A 22,597-nucleotide genomic window follows, 5' to 3' on the forward strand; every position below is an offset into this window, starting at 1 on the left:
ATATTGTACTCGATGAGAAGATCCCAAAGGGAAGCAGTACCCAGAACAAGATCTACAAGCCCTATACACCTATAAGGGCTCCACGTCTGGTTGCAAACCCTAACATACATCCATTCATGGATGTATGTATATAACTTTACAGAGGAAGAGGATACGCCAGAGGCCTTACTAGGACAGCATAATGTAATCAATAAGAATACAATTAACTAGTAACCATTTGACTTTTTCCGTATCTTCCTAAGTCGTTGCAAAATCTCGACTTTCCGCAACTCCAGGAACAAATCCTCTTCGTCCGCATCATCCAAATCCCCCAGGACACTCCCTAGTGCCGTCTGTACGGGTGGAGGTAGGAATTCGATCTCCTTGACTGAGACACGAGCGATCCCCTTGACCTCCGTGGTGTATGTAGGGCTCTTGACCACCTCTGAGATGAAGTTATTATCCGAGAGTTGTATCACCTTGGGTGGAGGGAGATCGTGGGTTTTTGCCGGTGTATATGTCTCATTCGTTGGACGAAAAACTTCTTGAACAGTGCTCTTAGACCTCACCCAGCCTCTACTCATTTGCACAGCTCTTTCCCATTGTCCGAATTTGGCAGCGCTCTCTTCTCGTGGGACCTGGGGCTCGAAAACAGCGCCACCAGAACGATTGATATCGCGTAGCTCGGCAAAGTTGCGCCAAAGTCCAACAGCGAGCCCGGCTGCAATTGCTGCGCCTAGTGCTGTAGTCTCGCGCATCTTGGGGCGGTAGACGGGGATGGATATCAGATCTGCTTGAGTCTATATTTGTGATCAATTAGTTCTTGTACACTCGACGGTGTATAAGAAAGTAGAATTTCTTACCTGCATTGCCAAGTCTGAGTTGCTCATACCCCCGTCCACAGCGAGTTCAGAGAGTGCATGGCCGCTGTCTTTCTCCATTGCATCTAGAATTGCTTTAGTCTGGAAGCAGGTGGCTTCTAGAGTAGCGCGTGCAATATGGCCCTTTTGGGTGTACTGTGTAATCCCAACTTGTGTACACAGTTAGATAAATATGACAGTCAGGTAATGGGAAACTCACAGATTGTCCCTTTTGCATCGTCAATCCAATAAGGAGCAAAAAGTCCACTAAAGGCAGTGACAAACACACATCCGCCACTGTCATCCACCGAGTAGGCAAGGTCATTGACCTCCCTAGATTCCTGAAAGAAATTCAAGTTATTCTGCAAGAATTTAATCCCAGACCCAGCTACAGCAATGCTCCCCTCAAGGGCATAGACAGGCTTTCCACCAAAGTGGTAAGCTACTGTAGCCAATAATCCATGTGTCGAGACCACTGGCTTGTCACCAACATTGTACAAAAGAAAGCATCCAGTACCATAAGTGTTCTTGGCCATTCCAGGCGAGAACCCTTTCTGCCCAACCAAGGCTGCAGACTGATCCCCCAGACATCCCATAATCGGAACCTGTGCCAAAGCCCCAGATGCAATAACCCCATACGCTGTCGAATCAGACGACGGCACAATCCTAGGCAGATGAACTTTTCCTCTGATCCCAAAAAAGTCCAGCAGCGCTTCATCGTACCGCAACGTCTCCAGATTCACAAACATGGTCCGCGAAGCGTTTGTCGAATCCGAGACAAAGACGTTGGCAGCCACGCCACCGTTCAAACGGTAGACTAGCCAAGCATCAACGGTACCAAACGCTAGTGTGCCGCGGTCAAATGCATCCTTCACTCTTGGGACATGCGCCAACATCCAGAGCAGCTTTGTAGCCGACGAGTAGGTTGACAGCGGCAGACCGCAGCGTGTCTGGAGCTGTCCTGCCCCTGGTTTCTGTTTCAGTTCTGCGACGATCGTCTGAGACCGTGTGTCTGTCCATACAATGGCATTGTACAGGGGCTCGCCGGTTTCGTGGTCCCAGACTATGGTTGTTTCGCGTTGGTTGGTTATTCCGATGCTCTTGATGCTACTTCGGGTGTAGCCTTGCGCTTCGAACTTCTGGACGGCTTCTTCGATGCAGGTTTCTACTGAGGTTACGATCTCGAGGGGGTTATGCTCATGCCAACTGGATGTGGTTAGTGGACCCAATATGGTTTTTTAGGCTATTGGATTGGACTGGAACTTACCCCGGATTCGGGTAGATTTGGCTGAACTCGACTTGATGCGATGCTACTGGCTCGCCCTCGCGGTTGAATATCAGGAATCTGGTGCTCGTCGTGCCTTGATCGATTGATCCCACAAAGGTTTCTGAGGGCTGCATGGTTATGGAGTGTTCTGGTAGAATTTACGGAGGGAAAGGAGGTCTATTTGTTCATGGGAGACCTCGAAGCTTGAGATAAAACAAAGCGAACAGCTAGATACAATAGGGGATTCCAAAGACATAAATAAAGTCATCATATATAAGAGCTTGTCACACAGCGGGGGATGGTAATTCAATGAGGGGAAGAGGAGAGAAAGGATTGGTGGGATTACCCCTGGTCAGACGTGAGAGGTAAGAACGGTCTGGGCGAGAAAACATTGTATTGGCTCTTCGTATATTGGAATCCTTCTTGGATTTGAAGGGAATAGCCAAGTGTCAATGCGCTTTGGACTATTGGGGAAATGATATCCTTAAGGCAAAAGCGGTCTCATCCCGATTTTTTTTCCCCTAACCCCTGTCGGCATCACCTTCCTGCATACTGTGGAGAGAGATCAGCAGACGATTGACGACTCGGTTCCTTTGACGAAGTGGCAGATTCAAATCAGTGGGGAATCGCGCATTGACTCGGTCTTATTCCATTGTCATATACCAGGACATCTGCCAATAAATGTCCCAAATGGCCCAAATGGCCCAAATTGAAACCGTCAGACTCGTCGGAATTGCAATCTTTTTCGCAAACCTATATTGGCTTTTTTTACCTTGAACCACTGGAGGACAAGATATCACTTCTATCACACACACACAAAATAAAATCCGGACAACCCCGGTCTCGGTGATGCTACCTCCAAGCATATGGTCACACGGTCAGTCAATTGTGCCACTACCGACGACAACCGAAAGAACGAAGAGCGACAAAATACTACCCTCAGCATTATTATGGGGACCAATCTCTTTCTGCTATTCCCGCCTCCCTTTGAAGCCATCCGCCTCTGCCAAGGTGACACAGTTTGGACTTTCCAGAAAATTGTAATTGGGCCTGCGTGAGGTCTAGCACCCGACGAGTTGATGAGTAACAGACGATATAGAAGCTTCTCCTATAGTCAGAACAGTCATGGCAAATACCGGTAAGCGGGAACTATACATAACATTGCGTCCAATTACCCAAAGGAGAGGAAACAACCCAACCGGGATCGGACAGTGACTTCCGGCTACCCAGGCCAAACGGTCGTTCCTACAAACGACCCCCTGAAATAAACTATCAGAGATGCGCTGTCAGAAAATTCCGCTCTGTGGGGAAGAGAAACACGGGAACAAAAAGGACAATGACCGGCCCAGCCAGTTCAGTAAAAAGCGATATGTGCACTTGATGATTCCGAGTCTGTCCGGATTTGACTTCAGCTGATATCTTTCCTACAAGCTTTGCACACCTCTGGAGCTCTGGAGCTTGGAACCTAGGAGGACAAGACACACAGACACACACTCTTTTCCAGGACAAGACCCTGCATCAGCCAATCGAGCCATCTTCTTGTACGAAGGACAGCGCAGATTGAGCGCAAAAGGGTTGGTTACACGGTCGTTCCTGTTCTGCACCGTTGATATACCGGAGGAACTACCATATCACTCTTGTGTGGCTGGCGAGATTCCCCCCGGTTGGTCGTACTATATCAACTCGAAGCCCCAACCCTAGCTCCCAGAGCTTGGGATCTCCTTTCGATGGCTACCTGGAAAGAGCTTGAGCTTGATCTAATGTCGAAAGTCCACCGTGAAACTCTTTCCTCTGCTAGTCATGACAGTGGCTGTGGCTCGCTGTGTCTAGCTGATAAGAACGAAACGGCTGTCCATCATATCAACCCGGAAGTTGAAAGTCCTTATACTCGCCCTCTGCTCTGGTTTAAAGTGAGGGAGTATTGCCGTGATGCGTTCTCGGAGTTCTTTGGAACGATGATCCTGATCTTATTTGGGGACGGGGTCGTTGCTCAGGTGCTACTAAGTCATGGAGAGAAGGGTGACTACCAATCTATCTCTTGGGGATGGGGGTAAGGTTCTTCTTCCTCTTATATCACTGCTTAATACTATTTTCTAACCACCATATTGAACAGACTAGGCGTCATGCTCGGAGTATACGCCAGCGGGGCATCAGGAGGCCACATCAATCCAGCCGTGACATTTGCAAACTGCGTCCTCCGCGGGTTCCCCTGGCGCAAATTCCCCGTCTATGCACTAGCCCAGATCCTCGGCGCAATGTGCGGTTCTGCCATCGTGTATGGCAACTATAAATCAGCTATCAACGTCTACGAGGGCGGGCCAGATATCCGCACAGTTCCCGGCTACTCGACGACAGCGACAGCAGGCATCTTCTGCACTTACCCAGCAGAATTCATGACAAAGACGGGACAATTCTTCTCCGAGTTTCTTGCCAGCGCGGTCTTGATGTTCATGATCTTTGCTTTGAAAGACAACGGCAATCTAGGTGCCGGGCAGCTGACACCTTTGGCGTTGTTCTTTGTTATCTTTGGTATTGGCGCATGCTTTGGGTGGGAGACTGGATATGCTATCAACCTAGCACGAGATTTTGGACCTCGACTGACATCCTACATGATTGGATATGGGCATGAAGTATGGGCTGCGGGAAACTATTACTTTTGGGTAGGTTATATCTATGATATCAAACCTCGTGAACTTTCCCGGCTTACAAAGGTTCCTTTCTTAGGTTCCTATGGTGGCACCAATATTAGGTTGCACCTTCGGTGGATGGATCTATGATCTATTCCTGTATACTGGGATGGATAGTCCAATTAACACACCCTGGATGGGAATCAAGAGGCTATTTGGGCCCCTTAATCAAAGGCGAGTCGCACTGCAGAGTCCAGTCTGACACAATCCTGTCCTTACGCATTACATCCCACCTGCAGGCGTGGAATGGTGAGCACAGCACTGAACTTATTTCATTTTATCTTATTTGATCTGTTGATGATAATATGTGTAAAAAGGGGTGGAACTTAGCTACGGTTATGATTTGTATTTTGCACTTTTAGCCAGTTTCTGCAGCATTTTAGCATTCTTTTAGCATCAGGCAATCTACTTTCAAATTTTTAACGTGATTAATAAACCTTGATGTTGTTGTGTGTTCTATTTAGCGAGATGTTTTGATCGGGACCAAGTCTGCATCGGCTACACCAATAGGTCATGGGATCTACAAAATATCGAGATATAGCTCCGGTTTTAGGCGCAATAATTGTATTACTATGCTTTTAGTCAGGGAAACGTATCCTATGCATGATACATGCCTCTCTCTATCTGGGCTGCATGATTCCAGAAGAGAGCACAGCATCTGCAGCCTTGCTTTTCAACTGGCGTATGACATGGCAATATTATGGTATTGAGCTTTAAAGAACTATTTTGGAAGAACGCACTGGACTTGATAAAATCACTATAATTTCAATGAGGGTAGCCGCTTTATCCTATTCTTTCTAGCATTTTCCACTTCCACTTCTGAACTGAGACTACGACTGCTATATTAGTCCCATTGAATGTAAAAGTGTTGATATATATGTGCTATTAACAGACAATGATAAGCACACCTTGGTCAACTACAAAAGTCCAATCAATGCCCAAGAACCTTCCAAGCTATGCTCTCGCCCAACGCATTATACCACATAAGTTCAAGACGATATTTTCTCTCCCACTTCTTTGGCTAATATCAAACCAGGGTGAGGAGCTCACAAATAGGAATTCTGTAGATGTGGCATTTTCGAAATCCAGGATATAATCATTGCTGATATCAAATTGGAAGAAGCACATATAATGCTGTGTGGCATTTATTAATATAACACTGCCCTAAAGTGTTAGTTTATGTCTCGTGGAAACCTTTTGAGAACATCAAGCGGATATACACATATAGCGCACCTCTATTGCAAATTTCCAGGATCAGACAACCTGGCTGCCAGTGCTTCGCAGACCATCTGTGCAAAGCACCCGTCGGAGATAACTGGTCTGCCATCTTCTAGACATTAAAATTGCGTCTTGGCTTCCAAGATTGCTACGTGATTTTTCACGACCAGAAAGCCCCTCCCTGGTTCTCTCCGCCGCAAACATAGCCCACCATCGTCAATGGCTACTATCTGCCGTTTTTCAGTCAAGGTACGAGCTGCGAGTCTCGTTTTAGCATCTCGAAACTCAACTACTGTCGGCTCCGACGTAGAATTTTGAGGCGGTGCAAAATATAATATGTGTCGGATAACACATGATGCGAGCCGCAAAGTTTCGTCTTCGGGTGCTATACCCAAAATATGGGAATCGGAGTCAACATGGTCCAAAGATGATGTCCCCTAGGAGCCACTGTGCGGTGGGCTACTGGAGCCAACTTGCATGCTGCTAGAGTTGACATAATCCTCTTGGAACGTACATATATCGCCTGGCACGCTTTGGTCTCGCCTCAGCCTCGTCATCTCTCTCGTCATCGATTATGCCGTCGCTCTCGCCGTATCCCTTTTCGGTGTTACCAGATAAGTCTTTCCTGCGTCGGTCCTGGCTTCCTTTGAACGTGGCCATTGCGGCCCAAATTTGACCCAGAGAGATGCCAGAGTTAGAGCTCCGAACCAAATGGTGCTCGCTTTCAGTCATAAATTCCGGTTCGGGGCCTCGCAAGAATGCTTTGATTTCGTCCGCTGTCGAACCTTGCACATCTGAGGGATATATGTGTTGCGACAAAATCGGAAGCACATTGCGTCGCGATTCTCGTCGTATTACACGACATGCCAGCAGATGAGATCGGTCCCAATGACTTGCGGCGACGGTAGGTAATTTGGAAAAGGCTCTTCCATTATCGGATTGAAAACGAGCTCTGAAGGCGGACTCCGATGTGATACTGGAAAAATAAGGAGTTGCGGCCATTGTGATACATTACTCTGTAGAGGATGAAGAACATGAACATGTCCTTTTCTCCCAGAAATCCCCAACAATTGCTACCCAACTAACCTATTCGAGATAATTTGGCACCCGACTGTCCACGTATGTTGTGAACCTATCTAGTACCCCAAGATCCCTGCATTTCGCCATTCAGCACGACGGAGTACAACATACCCAGATGCCTATGTGGACCTCGGCCCCAAGGGGTTTCTTATTTCTTATGCAGCATGGCTCTTTACGCCATTCACCTCTGCGGAGTTTCAAATCAAATCACATCCAAGATAATCAGGCTTGTATGGAGAATGTCGGGGTAGATAGCCCTAGGTAGTGAGGCTGTATGAAGGCGGTCAAGACAGGGGAGGGCGGTGAAACGTAATTTTCTGGCATTACTATGCCTTTAGCAACCTGACCGTTGTCTATATTCTCCTTCTCATAATGGTGACTGACACGAAACCAAAGCCTTTTAGTGAACTCCTCAAGCATCATCGTGATATATTTGTAGATCCACTTTTATGGACATATCGTCATCTCAACCTAGTGGGTTGTCGATTTGAAGATGTTGACACTGCCAGCACAACATCGATCCAAGAAGACTGCAAGGCCAACAGTGATCAAAGACCCTGCCCGAAATTAACCAGTGATGCTGAGCAGCTTGCAACACATCCATTCCCCGTCGCAAAGCATCTTCACCTCTCCAACATTCTTGAGGGCGAGGGCCGCGCATTTGCAAAAACTCGGTAAGAGATGGGTGGTAGTACGATGTCCAACAAGTATATCAAAGTGTCTGACCATTTCGCTGAGCAGGAAAGGGCCTACTTTTTTCTTTACGGGGAAACCTGTCCACCGGCCACACTATACTCTGTTTTATCGAGGAAAGCTTGACGAACACATCCGCAATAGCCCATACCCGTTGGTAGGCTACTTGCACTACACGGATGTCAATGGGGATCGCAGAAGCAAGTTTGAGCCTTGTCCAGCCCCGAATGGCGGCCAGAACTGGATTGGTGGGAATATTCTCCACAAACGACTAGCTCAGATCAAGCCAAAGGAATGGACACATGATCCATATTACGTGTGTGTCTTGCTAGCTCTTGCGCAATTTCAAGAGCGCAAAATTGGGTTATTAAAACCAGTAGCTTACACGGTATGTCTACATTTAAGGAAGTCGGCCCCTCTTGGTCTTATCCTCGTCATCTAATCGCGTCTCCTTGTGACCAATATATGCGACAAGGAATACATCCATTTTTACGAGGCTGAAATCTCTGCCGAACTCCTCGAGGTGCTCAGAAACCCAAAGACTGCCACAGAATATAAAAAATGGCCTACTATTTGGCGAAGAAAAATCCCATTCAAGCCTTACGACACCTTTGCGGACCGAATTATGGCTGAGCTAGTGGTTCCTAGGCCCCTATGCTTCCCGGACCCATCAACTCAGTCTGATGATCTGAATGGTACTAATCTGAACGTGGAACCATCAATTCGGTCTGATGATCTGAATGGCACTAAACGACCATGCGAGCACGAAAGCAATAACGAACACAAGATGAAACGAATAACATAAACCAGGAATTTTTTTTTTTCTAGCCAGACTTAACAGTTCTAGTTCTCAATATCTCCTCAGCATAGCGGTCCAACCAGCCCCATTTTCAACAGTATCTGCTGCACAGCAAGAGAAACATATTCCCCAGCAAAAGCAAAAGTGGTGTTTGTCTCTTCCAGCGGTGTGAGAGACCCTCGCCGGATTTCAAATTTGTACTTATCAGGAGTAACAACTCATGGGTGTCCACGGGTATGTGTACCGAAATTATACGAAAGTTTAACATGCGATACAAGGGAGCCTAGTCCTATCCTGCAAATACAACATTTAATTAACTGAACCTGCTTCATATGTTCGATGAGTCTATGGGTATTGCTACAAGACAGATAACTCTACGTAGAGCAAAAATCATACACAACTCAGAACCTATTTCAATGCTGGGAGAATGATGCTAGTACACAGGCATGGCGAAGACGCGCAACGAACATGACACGTATTTCACGAATAGAAACCAAAGATCCAACTCAGCTAGCAATGCGAGAAAAGAAACAACTCGGATAGGAACGCTAATGCACACCATTACCGCTTGCCCTTCTTGCGGGGAGCGACAACCTTGAACGCAGAGCTGGCAGCCTCCTCCTCACGCTGAGCAGCAGCGGCAACAGTAGCAGCAGAGCCCTTCTTAGCAACCTCACTCCAGCCACCGCCGTTCTTCTGCTCACCGAAAGCACTAGGTGAGACAGGATCGACAATGCCCTTATCGGCAAGCTTGCGGCGACGGATGAATTCCTCTGCGAAGCGGCGGCCATCCAGAGTCTGGGAGTTGGCGTAGACGGAGTCAGAGATGATTTCGGCCTCGGCGGGTAGGAAGAGCAATTGCTGGACGAAGTCATCGACTAGAAATGAAATATTAGTATGGAGACACGGGAATTGAATAAAGAGGATGAAACTCACCATTGATGCTACTGTTCAACCCCTTGCTCAGGGCCAGAGTAGCCCACTTAGTGAACTCCTCAACGGCCTGGTTGGGATTGGACTGGGAGATGCTGCTGTTTGTCACAGTACGGGTAGTGCTCGTAGTTGCAGGGCGGGGCTTAGCGATAAGAGGCGAGATTGGGACGGTTCCACTAGCTGTGCGGGGTCCGAGGGGCGGCGCAGTTGGCACACCCTTGACCTTGCCACTAGCACCGACCGTGGTCCAGGCACTGGAGCCTTGACCAGAGGGGGCGGCGGGAGCAGGGCCCTTGCTAGCAAGATCGGCATAACGCTTGCCAACAGAGGAGGGAACAGGAGGACTAGGGGTCGCGGCCATGGCGGCGGCAGCAGCAGCAGCCGCGCGGTTCTTGCGGGCCTCCTCCTCCTTCTGGATCTGAGCGAGAGTCTTCTTAGCGGTGGTGGCGGCGGGTGCGGGCTGGGTCTTAGTGGCCCAAGGAGAACCGGCCGAGGCAGGGGTGGCCGGAGATCCGGCGCTAGCCCAATTAGCCGACGAAGGAAGACCAGGGGCTGCCTGTGCCTGCGCTTGGCTGAGACGCTCTTGCTCGGCAAGGAACTGGGCGCGGCGTGCCGCAGCGGCAACTTCCTCGCGTTGGGCGGCTGTACGAGCCTCGGCTTCCTGGATCTCCTTGAGAGAGGGACCCTTGGGCAAGTCATTTGCCTCCTTGGCCCATGGTGCGACAGAGGTAGGTGCAGCGTCAACGGGAGTCTGGGTCTGGGAGCGAGACCCAGTGGCCAGGGACTCGGCGACATTTTGGCGGTTACGCTGGGCGGTGGGTGCAGGGAGAGGGGACGCAGAGGGTGGAGGAGGGAAAGGCTGGGGCATGGCGTGGTCAACCTTGTTTCCCCAGACCGACTCGGAGGGGCCATGGCTATGGTCATGTTCCTGCTGTTGGCGTTGGGCAGAAGCAGCCTTATGAACTTGCTGGGAAAGAGTAAGAGGCTCAGCGCCGGTAACAGAGTCGGTCAGCTGTTGAGCAGCCTCCTCCATCTCGGCGGCAACCTCTGCCTCGAGTTGCTGAGATACGGCGGCAGGGTGAGTAGGCAGGCCTTCGGCGGTGCGCATGCCCATCTCGCCTTCCTGGGCCCGAAGGGCATGGAACTGGCGAAGACGCTCCTCGCGAGCGTGCTGATCAAAGGGATCATCTTCGTGGGCCTTATCAAAGTCTTCTTGCTCTTGCTGGAGCTGAGCGCGATCCTGAAGCATCTGAGTAACCTGCTGGGACTGCAAGAAGTTGTCGGGCTGGCGGCCAGAGAAGGAACCAGCACTGCCAAAGGCAAATGGATCCTGGCGGCTGACGTTCAGGCGATCAAGGAGGGCGGGAAGTTGATCTTGGCTGCCGAAATCCGTTCCCAGCATTCCAGGTCCCACGTTCAAACCGCCCTGTCTCGGTGCAACACCATCGAAGAATCCAGGGACGCCTTGGGACTGCTGTTGCATGGGAGCCTGGATCGGGGATGGCTGGTAGCCAACAGGCGAAGTGATGCTTGAGAAGCTGGGCTGGCTCTGGAGACTGTGTGCGCTAGACTGATGTTGCAGCGGAGGGTTCATGGAGGACGAGGGGGCACCAGGAGGAGCCATCTGCTTCATAATGGCCTGCTGCTGAGCCAAGTGCTCCTTCTGCCGAGCCATCAAGTACTGTTCTTCCTGCTTGCGTCGTTCAAGTGCATTCTGCTGTTCGGCTGTCAAGGTAGTGCCGAAGCTTGGGAAACTACCCGGGAAGGGAGGCTGAGCAGATCCGGCGGTCGTGTTAGTCCACTGGGCAACGGTCGGTTCTGGGCCATGAGGAAGGCCAATCTGGGGCACAAGGAATGGCTCGCGTGAGTTCCCAATGCGTCTTACCAGCTGAGCTAACGGCTCAAATTCGGTATCCTCAAGCTTCTTGATTTGCAGGTCTGGGCTGAAGAAGCCCGCCTTGAACCAATCATGCATCTCAAGCCCAGTCCACGGGCCCTGGATATTGCCTTGCGGATCCCGGTAGATCCAACGCATCCTGTCCGGCATAACCATAGTACGCTGCTGGGAAGCAGGGATTCCTGCGCCAGGAGTTTGACTAGAAGGAATATCATGACCAGCCAGGTTGGGGATAGAGCCAACGGCCGAGACGGGTGTTTGCGAGGCAGGTGTTGAGCCAGGGTGGCTTGCCTGACCCGTCTTGTCGCCTTGCGAGGGATCGAGTCCATCTAGGCCCACAGAGTCCGGCCTTCCTTGCTCGTCCTGCATGGAAGAGAAGAGGGCACCGAGTTTGCTTGATCGGCCGATGCTTCCAGTGCCAGTCATACCGGCATGAGGGCTAAATAGACCGCCTGCACCGAGGGTTGACAAGCTAGGAGACTGAAGATCGCCCATAGAGCCAAAAATGGGGTCACCGAAACCACCACCAAACGCAGAACGCTCGCGAGTGGGCGTTCCCACGGCAGCACCAGATGACCAAGTCGAGGCTCCACCCAGGGAAGATAGGCCGCCCAGACCACCGAGACTAGGGAAAGTGCGGTTGGCATTGACACTGGAGTTCTGGCTGCGGTCTACAGTGGGAAGATCAATTCCTGAGCCCACCCGTCTCATCGAGCCGAAGGGGTTGGAGGGATCCCGAAGCCCGCTAACTCCTGGATGCTGGGCCTGCTGGATATCCGACCCGTCCGTGTCGACATCCTCAGGTTCAGCACGTTCGCCATGACGGTCACCATGCGGGCTCTGGTAAGGATTAGTGTTGGTTGGACTGGTTGGCTCGTGACCCTGGAGCAGGCTGGGAGTTGGGTTCCGCGAGTTCTCCTGGCTTTGCATCAACTCCCGGAATCCAGGAATGCTGGAGGTCATCCCGAATGCGCCAAACCCGAGGTCAGACTGAGAGGGACCTTCAACATCCTGGGAACCACCAAGAGCGGCGCTGCCACTGCGAGGCTCGTCGAACGGATTAGTTTCGCTTCGGTTGGCACGAGTCTTGACAGAATCCCCCCAGGGCGATTGCGAACGCCCATCACTATCATTTTCAGCAAGACGTTCAAGGTTGCCCGTGGGCTTTTCCTTAGCGGAGCCGGCCATATCCTCGGAGCTATCCTTAGATAGCAAACCCTTGAATCTGCTTTCTCCGCGAAGACTTCCATATCCTGGTTTCTTTTCAGCCGTGGGAGTGCCGGATGCGGAACCAGAACCAAGAGAGAACGCCCCAAAGGCACCCATCGGAGAGAAATTGGCATTATGCGAAGCCGAACCCCAAGGGGAGCCCGGTCCATTAACGCCCGTATTGATGGGATTAGTGGAGCTGCGCTTCAGAGAACCGAAGGGAGAAGCAGGATCCTCCCTACTATCCTTGGCCTTCTCATCCACCTTCGGGTTGGGTTCTCGAAAATCAGTTTTGCGACGCAACAGGGCGGGTGGAGGGGTAGAGGTATTGGCCTCATCGCGGAAAAATCGGGAGTTGGAACCGGTGGGAGACATAGGGTTGCCAATCGATTCTCCCGTTTCCCGGCGTCGGGGACCCGGGCGACCGGCAGTTGGGGATGAGGTGGTGTAGTTATTCATATGGCCCTGAGGATAAGAGATCGACGATTTGCGGCCACTGGTTCCGGGGATGACATTTTCCTTCGCCGCATTTGTGGGGGGTGGCTTGAGAGGGGAGTTGACTGAGGCGGCAAACATCTATGAAAATTTTTAGTAACAGCACTCACCACACCCGAAAGTACGACACCAAACGAACCTCTCTCTCGTCCTCCGTCATACCGGTGATTCCAAGGGGCTCCACTTGGCCGCCATGATCCCAACAAACCTCGGGCCCTGCGGAGTTGTTCTTGTGGTCATCCCGCTTCCCCCACGCTCCATTCGCAGGAGCTGACACAGTGTGGGGATCCCAGTCGGCCACGAAGTATTCCTCCACGTTCTTACTCAAGGTGCCCTCCTCCCGCTGCAATTTATACAGCTCTAGAAGTTGATCCTTGGAGTACCGGGCGTCCCCATTCCGTGCAATGCTAGAAGAATTTGAGCTCAGGTGTGGAGGGATATACGCGCCGCCGGCCGTGATTGTCGAAGCAGAAGCAGGCTGGCTACTATCCCTATGTTGAGAGGGGGTGGTAGCGACAGAAGGACGGCGGAAGGTCTGCGTAGCTCCATTCATGCGGTTTCGAGACCTAGTAGGCATGGAAGGTTAGAATCGGACATATGGAGCTCAAAACATTGACGGTCACGGCATCAAGGAACGATATTGCACCTCCTCTGTTAATCAACAGCTAATGGAGGGGTTTTGGAAAGGTGAAACAGTGTCTGCGTACCATTCTCCGCTAGTCGAACCATCCCCCCTCCGGCTGGGGTCCTGGGTGTTGCCGGCAGCGGCCGAAGCGAAACTCGATGGAAGTGGTGTAGGCATTGTGGTAAAGAGGCTTGTATGGTCGGATGTTGATCCCCCACGTAAAAACCGATTCTAAGATAGTTATCGCGAAACCTGTGGCGGGCTTGCAAGAGAATGTGTGATGCGAACGGATAAGTCGCAGGACACGATGGAAAATTGGTTTGAGTTGAAGGATGACAGCAAGGAGCTAGTCAATCGAATAAGTGGAGAGCTGTAAGAGAGGTAATGCAGATATGCGAGCGCCAGACTAACAAGGTCGAGAAAGAGAGAGATCGAGTTTCGATTTCGCTTGGGAAGTTTCCTGGAGCAAAAATGATTAAGCGGCGGCCGTGGCAATACGCGTGCCTTTCTGTAAATACACGGTATTGGATTATTAGTGGTCGCGTGATTTGCCGCCTAAAAGCGGTGAATATAACGTATTTGGTGGAAACCCAATTACATACCGCCAAGAGCAGGTATCCGTTACACGCACAACACTGTGTCTTCATACTCTGCCCAATGTACCTTATACCTCGATTTACACTATTCTGCCCAATCCTGTGTAGCAAAGAAAAGAAACGTTATATAAAAGATGTGAACGGAGTTTCCAAATAACCTGAATTGATTTTAAGTCTAGTTTTCACATTTTCCCTAACCTAAAAGACTATAGATAGCAAATACGTATGCAGTTAGGTGGCTTGACGCAAACAGAGAGATGTGGAAGTAACATGATAGACGTGTATTTCCCATAAAGGCCACGCTCCATTTTTGATTGGGAGTTCAGCTGCTTTCAAGCAGTTAACAAGTTAGGGATTGAAATTGGGCTTTGTCTAAGAAAATACAAAGGAGCATTTAAACGTTCCACAAATGCAATAGAGGGGGTCGAAATGCATCTACTATCCCTTTTTGCCCAACCTCTGCAATGCTGGATGCCTTGTCTGAAAAAGATTCAACGGTCTCAAAAATCTTTAGATTTGGCCTGGAATTCGGTTGGATTAAGAATCCCATTATCTGCTGTGCCTGTCAATAGGGCTGGATCATTGTATCGCTCTTTGACGTCTACTCTGTCTCGTTTGTCCTTTGATACTTCTGCTTCATTATACAGATACAATGCTTTCTGAGGTGTGTTCACTCTTAAGAGTAACACAGAGACAACACCAAATGACACAATGAATGTCTTAGTCCAAATTGATATGATGGGCTCAGTCTTAGAGCTTCACGGATGTTATCAAGACTCTATAAAGGTGACATCCCCTTCGCCGGCAATTCTCTCTTTACAGTTCTTTTGCTTCAAGACAATCCAGTCAAGTTTCCCTGAAATATACACTTTCTTGCATAACAAAGGTCATTTTCTGTCTGTGTTCCGGCATCCAAGTGCTCATCGTCTTTAATCAAAGAGTATGAAGCAGTCCAGATTCACTGGCCAAACTAAATCTAACGATACAGAATTTGGTTGGTACTTCGCTGGAGAGCCAATGGACAAGAGACACTCTCGAAGCGGCCGAATCAGGCTCGTTCGTTACAGACCTGAGATAGAAATATGTGCCCACAGTCGATGCCCGTCGCCATCTCCCATTCCAGAAAATGTACCTTGCCCCTGCGGCAATAGATGCGAGGTTCACCCCCACAGGACACGCTCCCCATCTCCCAGCAACACTGATTCCTCTGGTTACGAGGCTAGTAGATGCTGCGGAGGATGCCATGCTATCAGACGCGAGTCCGGGTCTTCGCCGCAGGTGGAGAAAGCAATCTGCACTTGCAACAATCGGTGTGAACGTCACTCGCGCGAACCACGCCCCATTACACCAAGCAGCAGTGGATATTCTAGCTCTGAATCAGACAAAAAACGCCATGGTGGCCGTCACTCGACAAGACGCGAGCGTCGTTCAACCAACACACGTCCCACCACTCCAACCAGCAGTGATTTTTCAGACTACGAATCGCCCAGAAGACGCCGCACCGGTCACCGCACCCAAAAGCGCGAACCAGAGTACCATCCACAGGTGGAGAAATGCCAATGTGAGGTCCATGCAACCCCTCTCAACACACCTGCCATGACAGGCCAGAGGTACAACTCCCCGCGTGCGTCGTTCGCAACAGCACCACGCAACAGTCCCATAGTCCAACACCACTATCATCATTGTCGCAAGGCGTCTTATTGCGAAAGCCACCCGGAAGCCTGTCGAGCTTCGATTCTTGGACTTTCACCGGTGCAGAGAGCGACACCGACTCCGACACGCTCTCCTCGGCCGAGTGAAAAGTCTCGTCACAGCGCGCGGGTCAAGTCAGACCCAAAATGCACTTGCAGGCGGTCTGTTTCTCCAAAGCAGATGCCTTCCCCCAAGGCTGCATCCCCCAGGCCTGATGTCCAGCATTGTACCTGTTTTCAAATGGATGGGTACTACACTGATGACTCTCACTATTATGATGACACTACTTCCGAGGCCTCTATTCAGGCCACGTCTGGCTACGGCAGGGATGTGGACGAGTCATTTTGTGTTTATCATCACCGCTGCCGTCCAAGATTTGAGTGTGGTCTTGGCTGTGTGTGCGGGAGGAAATGAACTGGGTACTCTGTATTCGATTTCAATAGAAGGACGATCTATGCTGTTTTCCCTTGCTGTTTTCTGTTTCTTTCTCTGATCTGTGGCCTGTCTGAGTTTGGATATCAATTCCACTTATGGAGAGCTTTGTTGGAATGACTGTCAATTTTGTGTCAGACGTCTAGAAATCCTCTTTGTTCTTTTTTTTTTCTTTGTCTGTCTAACTTGCGGCTATAGATGTATTGGGGCACTTGTTCAATTCTAGCTTACAAACATATTCATATGGTATGTTAAAAGCTTCAAGTCTGATACATACGTATTTCCTATGCCATAGCTTCTGCTTCTGCTTCTGCTCGCGGTCAAGGTGTAGGTTAAGTCCATCTGACTACGTGGTCAACAACTTCATCGAGCGTGATGTGAGTTTTATTGTCGCATGCAGAATGCCTCGGTGCCATTTTACTTTCACTTCGGTTTGCTTTCAGCAATCACTCATATTCAGTATTTAAAATAAACCTGACTTGTAATTTGCAAGTAAGACACTTCACCTCAAGAATTACCACAGATAAGGGCACATGATAACGATCATCACTTGGCTTCGTTGGCTTCGTTTTCATCTTCGCCATCTTGGACCCTCTTGTCTTGGCGACCTGCCGATATCCTCCATGGCAATATCGTCGTGGGCGGTAGTCGTATTAGCTGCAGCGGCATTTTTCGTCGCCTTCTTCAAGACCACAAGTTTAGCCTTCAGGCGGGCCCAGCGCATGCACACCGCGGGTACCGTTAAAGTGGCGCACACGAGAGCGGATGCGAGGGCGAGCCTTGATGCAGGCTTTGGAGTGGCCATGTTTGTAGGGTGGTTTGGGGTGATAAGAAGAGAATTGATGAGATGACTTGAAGTTGAGAGAAAGGAAGTTGGGATGTTTCAGTGTGTTCAGAATAGTAGTAAATAAGAAGACCGTGGTAACAGTAGAGAGGGAAGAGAGGGAAGAAAATGGAACCTGGGTATCTGTAGGAAGAAAGCGACCTCTGCGTCGTCGCTGGGTCGTTGCGTTTGATATGGACGCTACCAGCTAGGTACGAGTTGCCAGTCGCATTCCCAGCTCTGATGTTGCGTATAACATGAGTCGCTACTTGTGAATTGTCAGACCAAAGGGCACAAGCTAATCTATAAGCTACCTAGGTACTATCTTACAGTTCGATGGCCTCATCTAATAAACGAGATGCTGTCGAGTAGGACCATGCACGGTGGTTTTTGATGTGCCGAGTATGCATTTATTTGCCTTGCAGACCAGGCCTTTACCTTTAGCCCAGCTGGTTTATATTGATTGGGATACCATTCCCTAGCCTGAGAAAAGGCTAGACACTTTTGGTTGCATCTTGTGCCTGGTACCTACATAATTGATCAAGCTCAAGTTATCTACTCTTACTTTGATGGTTGGCTCTAGTAATGCCGTCACGCAAATGAGATGATAGTCTTATTATCAGTCACGTTGGTTTGTTGTTCAAAGATATATATTCCTAGAAAATGCAGAACTAGCAATAGATAACTAGGAGATCCCAACGAATCTAAATCAGCTCCTTCGACCTACCAGTGCACAGCACCCAAGGACTACAATGACGATGTAGAAACCATAAAAGGTCACTATATATATAGAACAGCAGCTACCCCACAACACCCTATGCTTGGCGATAGGCGAACATACTATGAATCTCGTTTTCGGTGGTTTGTTTAAGTTCAAGCATTGCGATCTGAGCTATATCAGGATATATTAGCACAGGTTCATTGAATTGTTCGATTATTCAACATGTGGTGGGCATTCGGCCCCAGACACGCAATTAACGAAACCTCGGCTATCGATTAGAATATCAATGATCGACATATTTAAACATCCCCGCACGAGCGCCCTGACTTTTATCAAGATCAATTCATTTTGATATCTTCATCTAATACATCCAAAATGTCCAAAGCAATTTACATATCGCCAATCGATGGCAAACCTGGCAAGCCGGGCCAAGTCTACTATCCGCTCTCCTTACGCACTATCCCCAAGCCTTCCCCGCAAGGGGGTGAGCTACTGGTGAAACTTACTGCCGCCGCACTCAACCACCGCGACCTCTTCCTCCGTCAACACCTCTACCCTGGCGTGACATTTGATGTGCCCCTACTCGCAGACGGTGTCGGTACCGTTGTCGGCGCTGGTCCGAACGTGCCCAGCCCAGAAAAATGGCAAGGCAAGCGGGTGATCTTGAACCCCGGTGCTGGCTGGAAGGATTCTCCTGATGGACCGGAGGATCCTGCTGGATACCGAATTATGGGAGGCACCAAGGTTTTGGATAAGGGCACGTTGCAAGAATATATTACTATCGAGTACTCGGAGGTCGAGGAGGCCCCTGAGCATCTATCTGATGCCGAGGCTGCAGCTCTGCCCCTGACGGGCTTGACGGGCTGGAGAGCTCTAATTAGCAAGGCCGGTGAAAGGAACTCTGGGGAAGGTGCTGCTATCTTGGTCACTGGCATTGGTGGCGGTGTGGCTCTGATGGTGCTTCGGTTTGCCGTTGCCAGAGGTGCACATGTTTTCGTGACCAGCTCGAGCCAAGAGAAGATTCAAAAGGCTATTGAGCTAGGTGCGGCCGGTGGTGTTAGGTATAAAGAGGATGGCTGGGAAAAGAAGCTGTTGGGTATGCTCCCAGCTGGGAAGAAGAACTTCGATGCTATCATTGACGGTGCCGGTGGTGATTCTGTTGAGAAATCTGTCAAATTGCTCAAGGTGAGTGCCACAACGGGACCTGAATTCAATTACGGATGAAAGTACTCACATTCCTAGGCTGGCGGTGTCCTCTCTGTCTATGGAATGACTGTCTCTCCTAAAATGCCATTCACCATGACTGCTGTCCTCAAGAACATCGACGTCCGCGGTTCTACAATGGGCTCCCGAAAGGAGTTCAGGGAGATGATTGAGTTTGTCAATGCTAAGAAGATTCGCCCTGTAGTGTCGCGGGTTCTGCAGACTGAGCTAGATGACTTGTCCGCAATTGACGGACTGTTCGAAGACATGAAACAGGGCACGCAGTTCGGCAAACTTGTGATTGAATTTGGCAAGTCTTCCGGCAGTAAGCTGTGAGAATATCCTTGCTACAATTCCCATGAAGTCATGATGCCTGTATGTACATGTGTACATATCAAATTGAGATACCTTGCAGCAACTACGAGTGTCCTTCGTACCTTCCTCCTCGGCCGCCTCACTTCACACATCACCACATTCTAACCTCTGTGCATTTTCAACATATCATCGCCACTTTTATCTCCCATAATCTCTTATTAGAACCCAAATCGAGTAACCGAATCTCGAATTCGCTCATTGTATAACAAATTCTTTCATTCATTTCCGATTCCACCACCGCCATGAACTCCAAGAGGGACCGCATATCCTCCCGACAAGTCTCTCGCTCCGTTTCTCGTGGAAATAGCCATATGCCTCGTACGCTGGACTCCCGCCATGTCCCAGAAGATTCGTGGGACGAAGGTAGTTTCCAGGTATTGTCGCATCGAAAAAGCAACGACCGTATGGAATGGTCCCGTTGAAACTGACAGTCAATACAGTCCTTTGACGCCACTCATTATGCCCTGCAAACTCTCAACAAGCACATTGAACGAAGACTCGCAAAGTTGCAAGCCAATACAGTCCGCCTGAAGCGTGAACTGTGGCTACTCCAGCGACATGTCAAAGAATTCCGTCATCCTCTTTTCGAGAACTGGGAAGCCGACATGCTCACCCGTCTGATCGAGGTCGCCCACGCCCATCAGCATAAGAAGTTACCCGGTGGTGTCGTGATCGGAGAGTCCTCGTTTGCCGAACGCGAAAATATCAATCATGCATACAGCATCGCAGCGAAGGCAATCCGCATGTCAACTCTTCGTAAACTTGGTCTGTCGGAAAATTATCATCAGGCTCTGCAGCGATATTCAGAGGTGAGTTATGGTGATCTCGATTGAACATACCTTGCCCTAGTCCCCTAACAAGGATCAGGTTGCTCCTTACCGAAGTATAAATCCCTTCCAGACCGAGTTCGCATTCGCCAAATGGCTGGTCGAAGTGCGATATGAGAGACCAGAACTGTATGGGTTCTGGTCCAAACTTTTCCCTGTCTGCTATGACCGCAGCGTCCAAGAGAGCGCCTCCATCTTCTAGAGGATTCCAGAGACTGACCTCATCATCCTGTCGTCTTGTTACGTTTCTTTTTCGCTATAGATGCGGGCCAAACATCCAAAAGGGATTGCTTAGTGGATACAATATTGCTTCTGTTGTTGAGAGATCTTCTCTTCCTACAAGTTTGTGGGTCATTATTCTGTGTTCAGACGTCTTTTGCGGTGTGCGGTTTCATTGTGTCTCATCTCAGCTCTCCATGTAGGTACCAAGCCTATTCTTATTTTTGGAGTGCCGAAATGCAGTCGCTGCTTTTTTTGGTCATTTGCTCCCGATGCACACACAGTATGACAGAGAAAGCTCTAAGCGAACTATGAGCTAGTAGATGATGTTTCAGTTTCCTTTGACGGCCAAAACCGAATGTATACACACACAGCCCTATCTGGCAACAGACTACCACCGTTGCATCAAATCCTAAGCCACATACCTATCACAGCTAGTGTTCACGGATCACTCTAATCCAACCAAACAGGTTAAGCCCTCTAGCGTGGCGAGCACTTTGTCCCATCATTCTGGTCGAACGGCTGAACGACCCAACGATCCGACGGCCGAACAATAAGCAACATGCGATATGCGATAAACCCCCATGCCTACGATCTCGAAAACCCTATTCTAGCAAGCATCCTCTATGACGCAGTGTCGAATTTAGCCGGTGTAGTAGTAACACAATAAAGTTCCCGCTCGCTAATAATAGCTCCTTTACACGGACAATATATTAAGCTTGATGCTAACTGCTAAGTACGAACTAGAGAGTGAGACAGCCCTAAGTGGTATCATGCACTCCCTCTTTCGACGTGTATCCACTGGATTAGATCCCGAAAAAAAAGGCGCAAAGTTAAAAAAAGAACAGGGATCGTACCATCCATAATTAGCAAAAATAAACATGTCGATCGAGAACACAACGGCACAGTAGCAGTGCGACCGAGAGTCCATTGGTACGGAGTACTCCGTACATGTCAAGCCTAAGTCGGGAAATGCGCTAACACGAGAAAAACCCCCCCAAAAATTTCCAAAGCACAAGAACCCTTCGGAACATTGCCGAGCGGATGAGTCGGGGGTAGAGACCCTGGAAAATGATAGGTACGATCCACGAGGTGTTGCCACTAACGTTACGCTTAACCATTATAGGATAGAGAAAGAAAACATATATCTCCCCTATATTTAACATAAGATACTTTCTATATTGATAGTGTACCATACATTTATAATCGCTACCAAGATAGATTGTTCTTTAGCAAAAGTTAATGGATTATAAGCGCGAAAATAGACCTCAGGCGGGATACCGGTAACTCCATACTACCCAGAATGGTTGCTGCCTAGCTTGGCACTAAAAATATGTACATTATGTAAGAGCATAATATCCACACTGGATAGGAACCTTGGAAAATGGCGGAAAGCGATGGATAAAAATCGGTTATGTAAGTCATTAATCATCGAAAGGATCCCGCGGGGGCCGCGGGCCCTGGGGCCCGGCGTACCAGATGGGGTAGGGTCCGATATCTGACCAAACAGACTACGTATGTTCTATGTTCGGCATTTGACATGGTAAACGGTAAAAGGGAGAATTATCGGAACTAAATGGATCACCGAGAACCCGAAGGTTGAAATGTTATATTCTATGTGATTGGTTGGGCTTTTAGCTTCAACACTCTCCACCAGAGATATTTCTAGTGGACACTATAGAAGCATATTATAGGGTCAACGTTCCATATAAACAACCATGGTACTTTCTTATTTTGTTGGTTAGAGTTTGGGTTGACACATTAAGATAAACCCTAGAAACTATGGAGTTTCACGTGTTTCATAGGTCCCACACGCTTGGGAATCGTGGCTCCATCAACTTGAAACCCATACGAGTTCGATGGTTTCGATCCACGACTTAATTGGGAGATCATGATGATCGCTTTGTTAGTGTCGATGGCTATTATAGTTTGGATTGTAATAGTCTATGGGAGCTACGGGGGTTTTT

General features: G+C 49.3%; 5 protein-coding genes across 5 annotated transcripts; 3 read left to right on the top strand and 2 right to left on the bottom strand.

The window, feature by feature from the left end:
* Positions 1-206: 206 nt before the first annotated feature.
* PGRI_018690 (glycerol kinase) lies at positions 207-2,240 on the bottom strand (the record flags this gene model as incomplete). The annotated part of the gene is made up of 4 exons (XM_040789582.1): positions 207-779; positions 843-1,009; positions 1,060-2,045; positions 2,107-2,240. The coding sequence occupies 4 exons, from the start codon at positions 2,238-2,240 to the stop codon at positions 207-209; spliced, it is 1,860 nt and encodes a 619-aa protein (XP_040646535.1).
* Positions 2,241-3,833: 1,593 nt separating this feature from the next.
* PGRI_018700 (MIP/aquaporin family protein) lies at positions 3,834-4,883 on the top strand (the record flags this gene model as incomplete). Its single annotated transcript, XM_040789583.1, has 2 exons — positions 3,834-4,156; positions 4,220-4,883. 2 exons carry the CDS (start codon positions 3,834-3,836, stop codon positions 4,881-4,883), a joined length of 987 nt encoding a protein of 328 aa, XP_040646536.1.
* A 4,261-nt stretch (positions 4,884-9,144) lies between these two features.
* On the bottom strand, positions 9,145-13,919 carry PGRI_018710 (GYF domain-containing protein; the record flags this gene model as incomplete). Its single annotated transcript, XM_040789584.1, has 4 exons — positions 9,145-9,461; positions 9,520-13,198; positions 13,257-13,683; positions 13,825-13,919. The coding sequence occupies 4 exons, from the start codon at positions 13,917-13,919 to the stop codon at positions 9,145-9,147; spliced, it is 4,518 nt and encodes a 1,505-aa protein (XP_040646537.1).
* Positions 13,920-15,464: 1,545 nt separating this feature from the next.
* PGRI_018720 (uncharacterized protein) lies at positions 15,465-15,938 on the top strand (the record flags this gene model as incomplete). The annotated part of the gene is made up of 1 exon (XM_040789585.1): positions 15,465-15,938. One exon carries the CDS (start codon positions 15,465-15,467, stop codon positions 15,936-15,938), a length of 474 nt encoding a protein of 157 aa, XP_040646538.1.
* A 2,443-nt stretch (positions 15,939-18,381) lies between these two features.
* PGRI_018730 (zinc-dependent alcohol dehydrogenase family protein) lies at positions 18,382-20,613 on the top strand (the record flags this gene model as incomplete). The annotated part of the gene is made up of 5 exons (XM_040789586.1): positions 18,382-19,191; positions 19,249-19,534; positions 19,574-19,584; positions 20,025-20,393; positions 20,452-20,613. The coding sequence occupies 5 exons, from the start codon at positions 18,382-18,384 to the stop codon at positions 20,611-20,613; spliced, it is 1,638 nt and encodes a 545-aa protein (XP_040646539.1).
* Between the last annotated feature and the right edge of the window lie 1,984 nt (positions 20,614-22,597).

The sequence above is a fragment of the Penicillium griseofulvum genome (genome assembly GCF_001561935.1).
Source record: "Penicillium griseofulvum strain PG3 chromosome Unknown contig_80, whole genome shotgun sequence".
NCBI lineage: Eukaryota > Fungi > Ascomycota > Eurotiomycetes > Eurotiales > Aspergillaceae > Penicillium > Penicillium griseofulvum.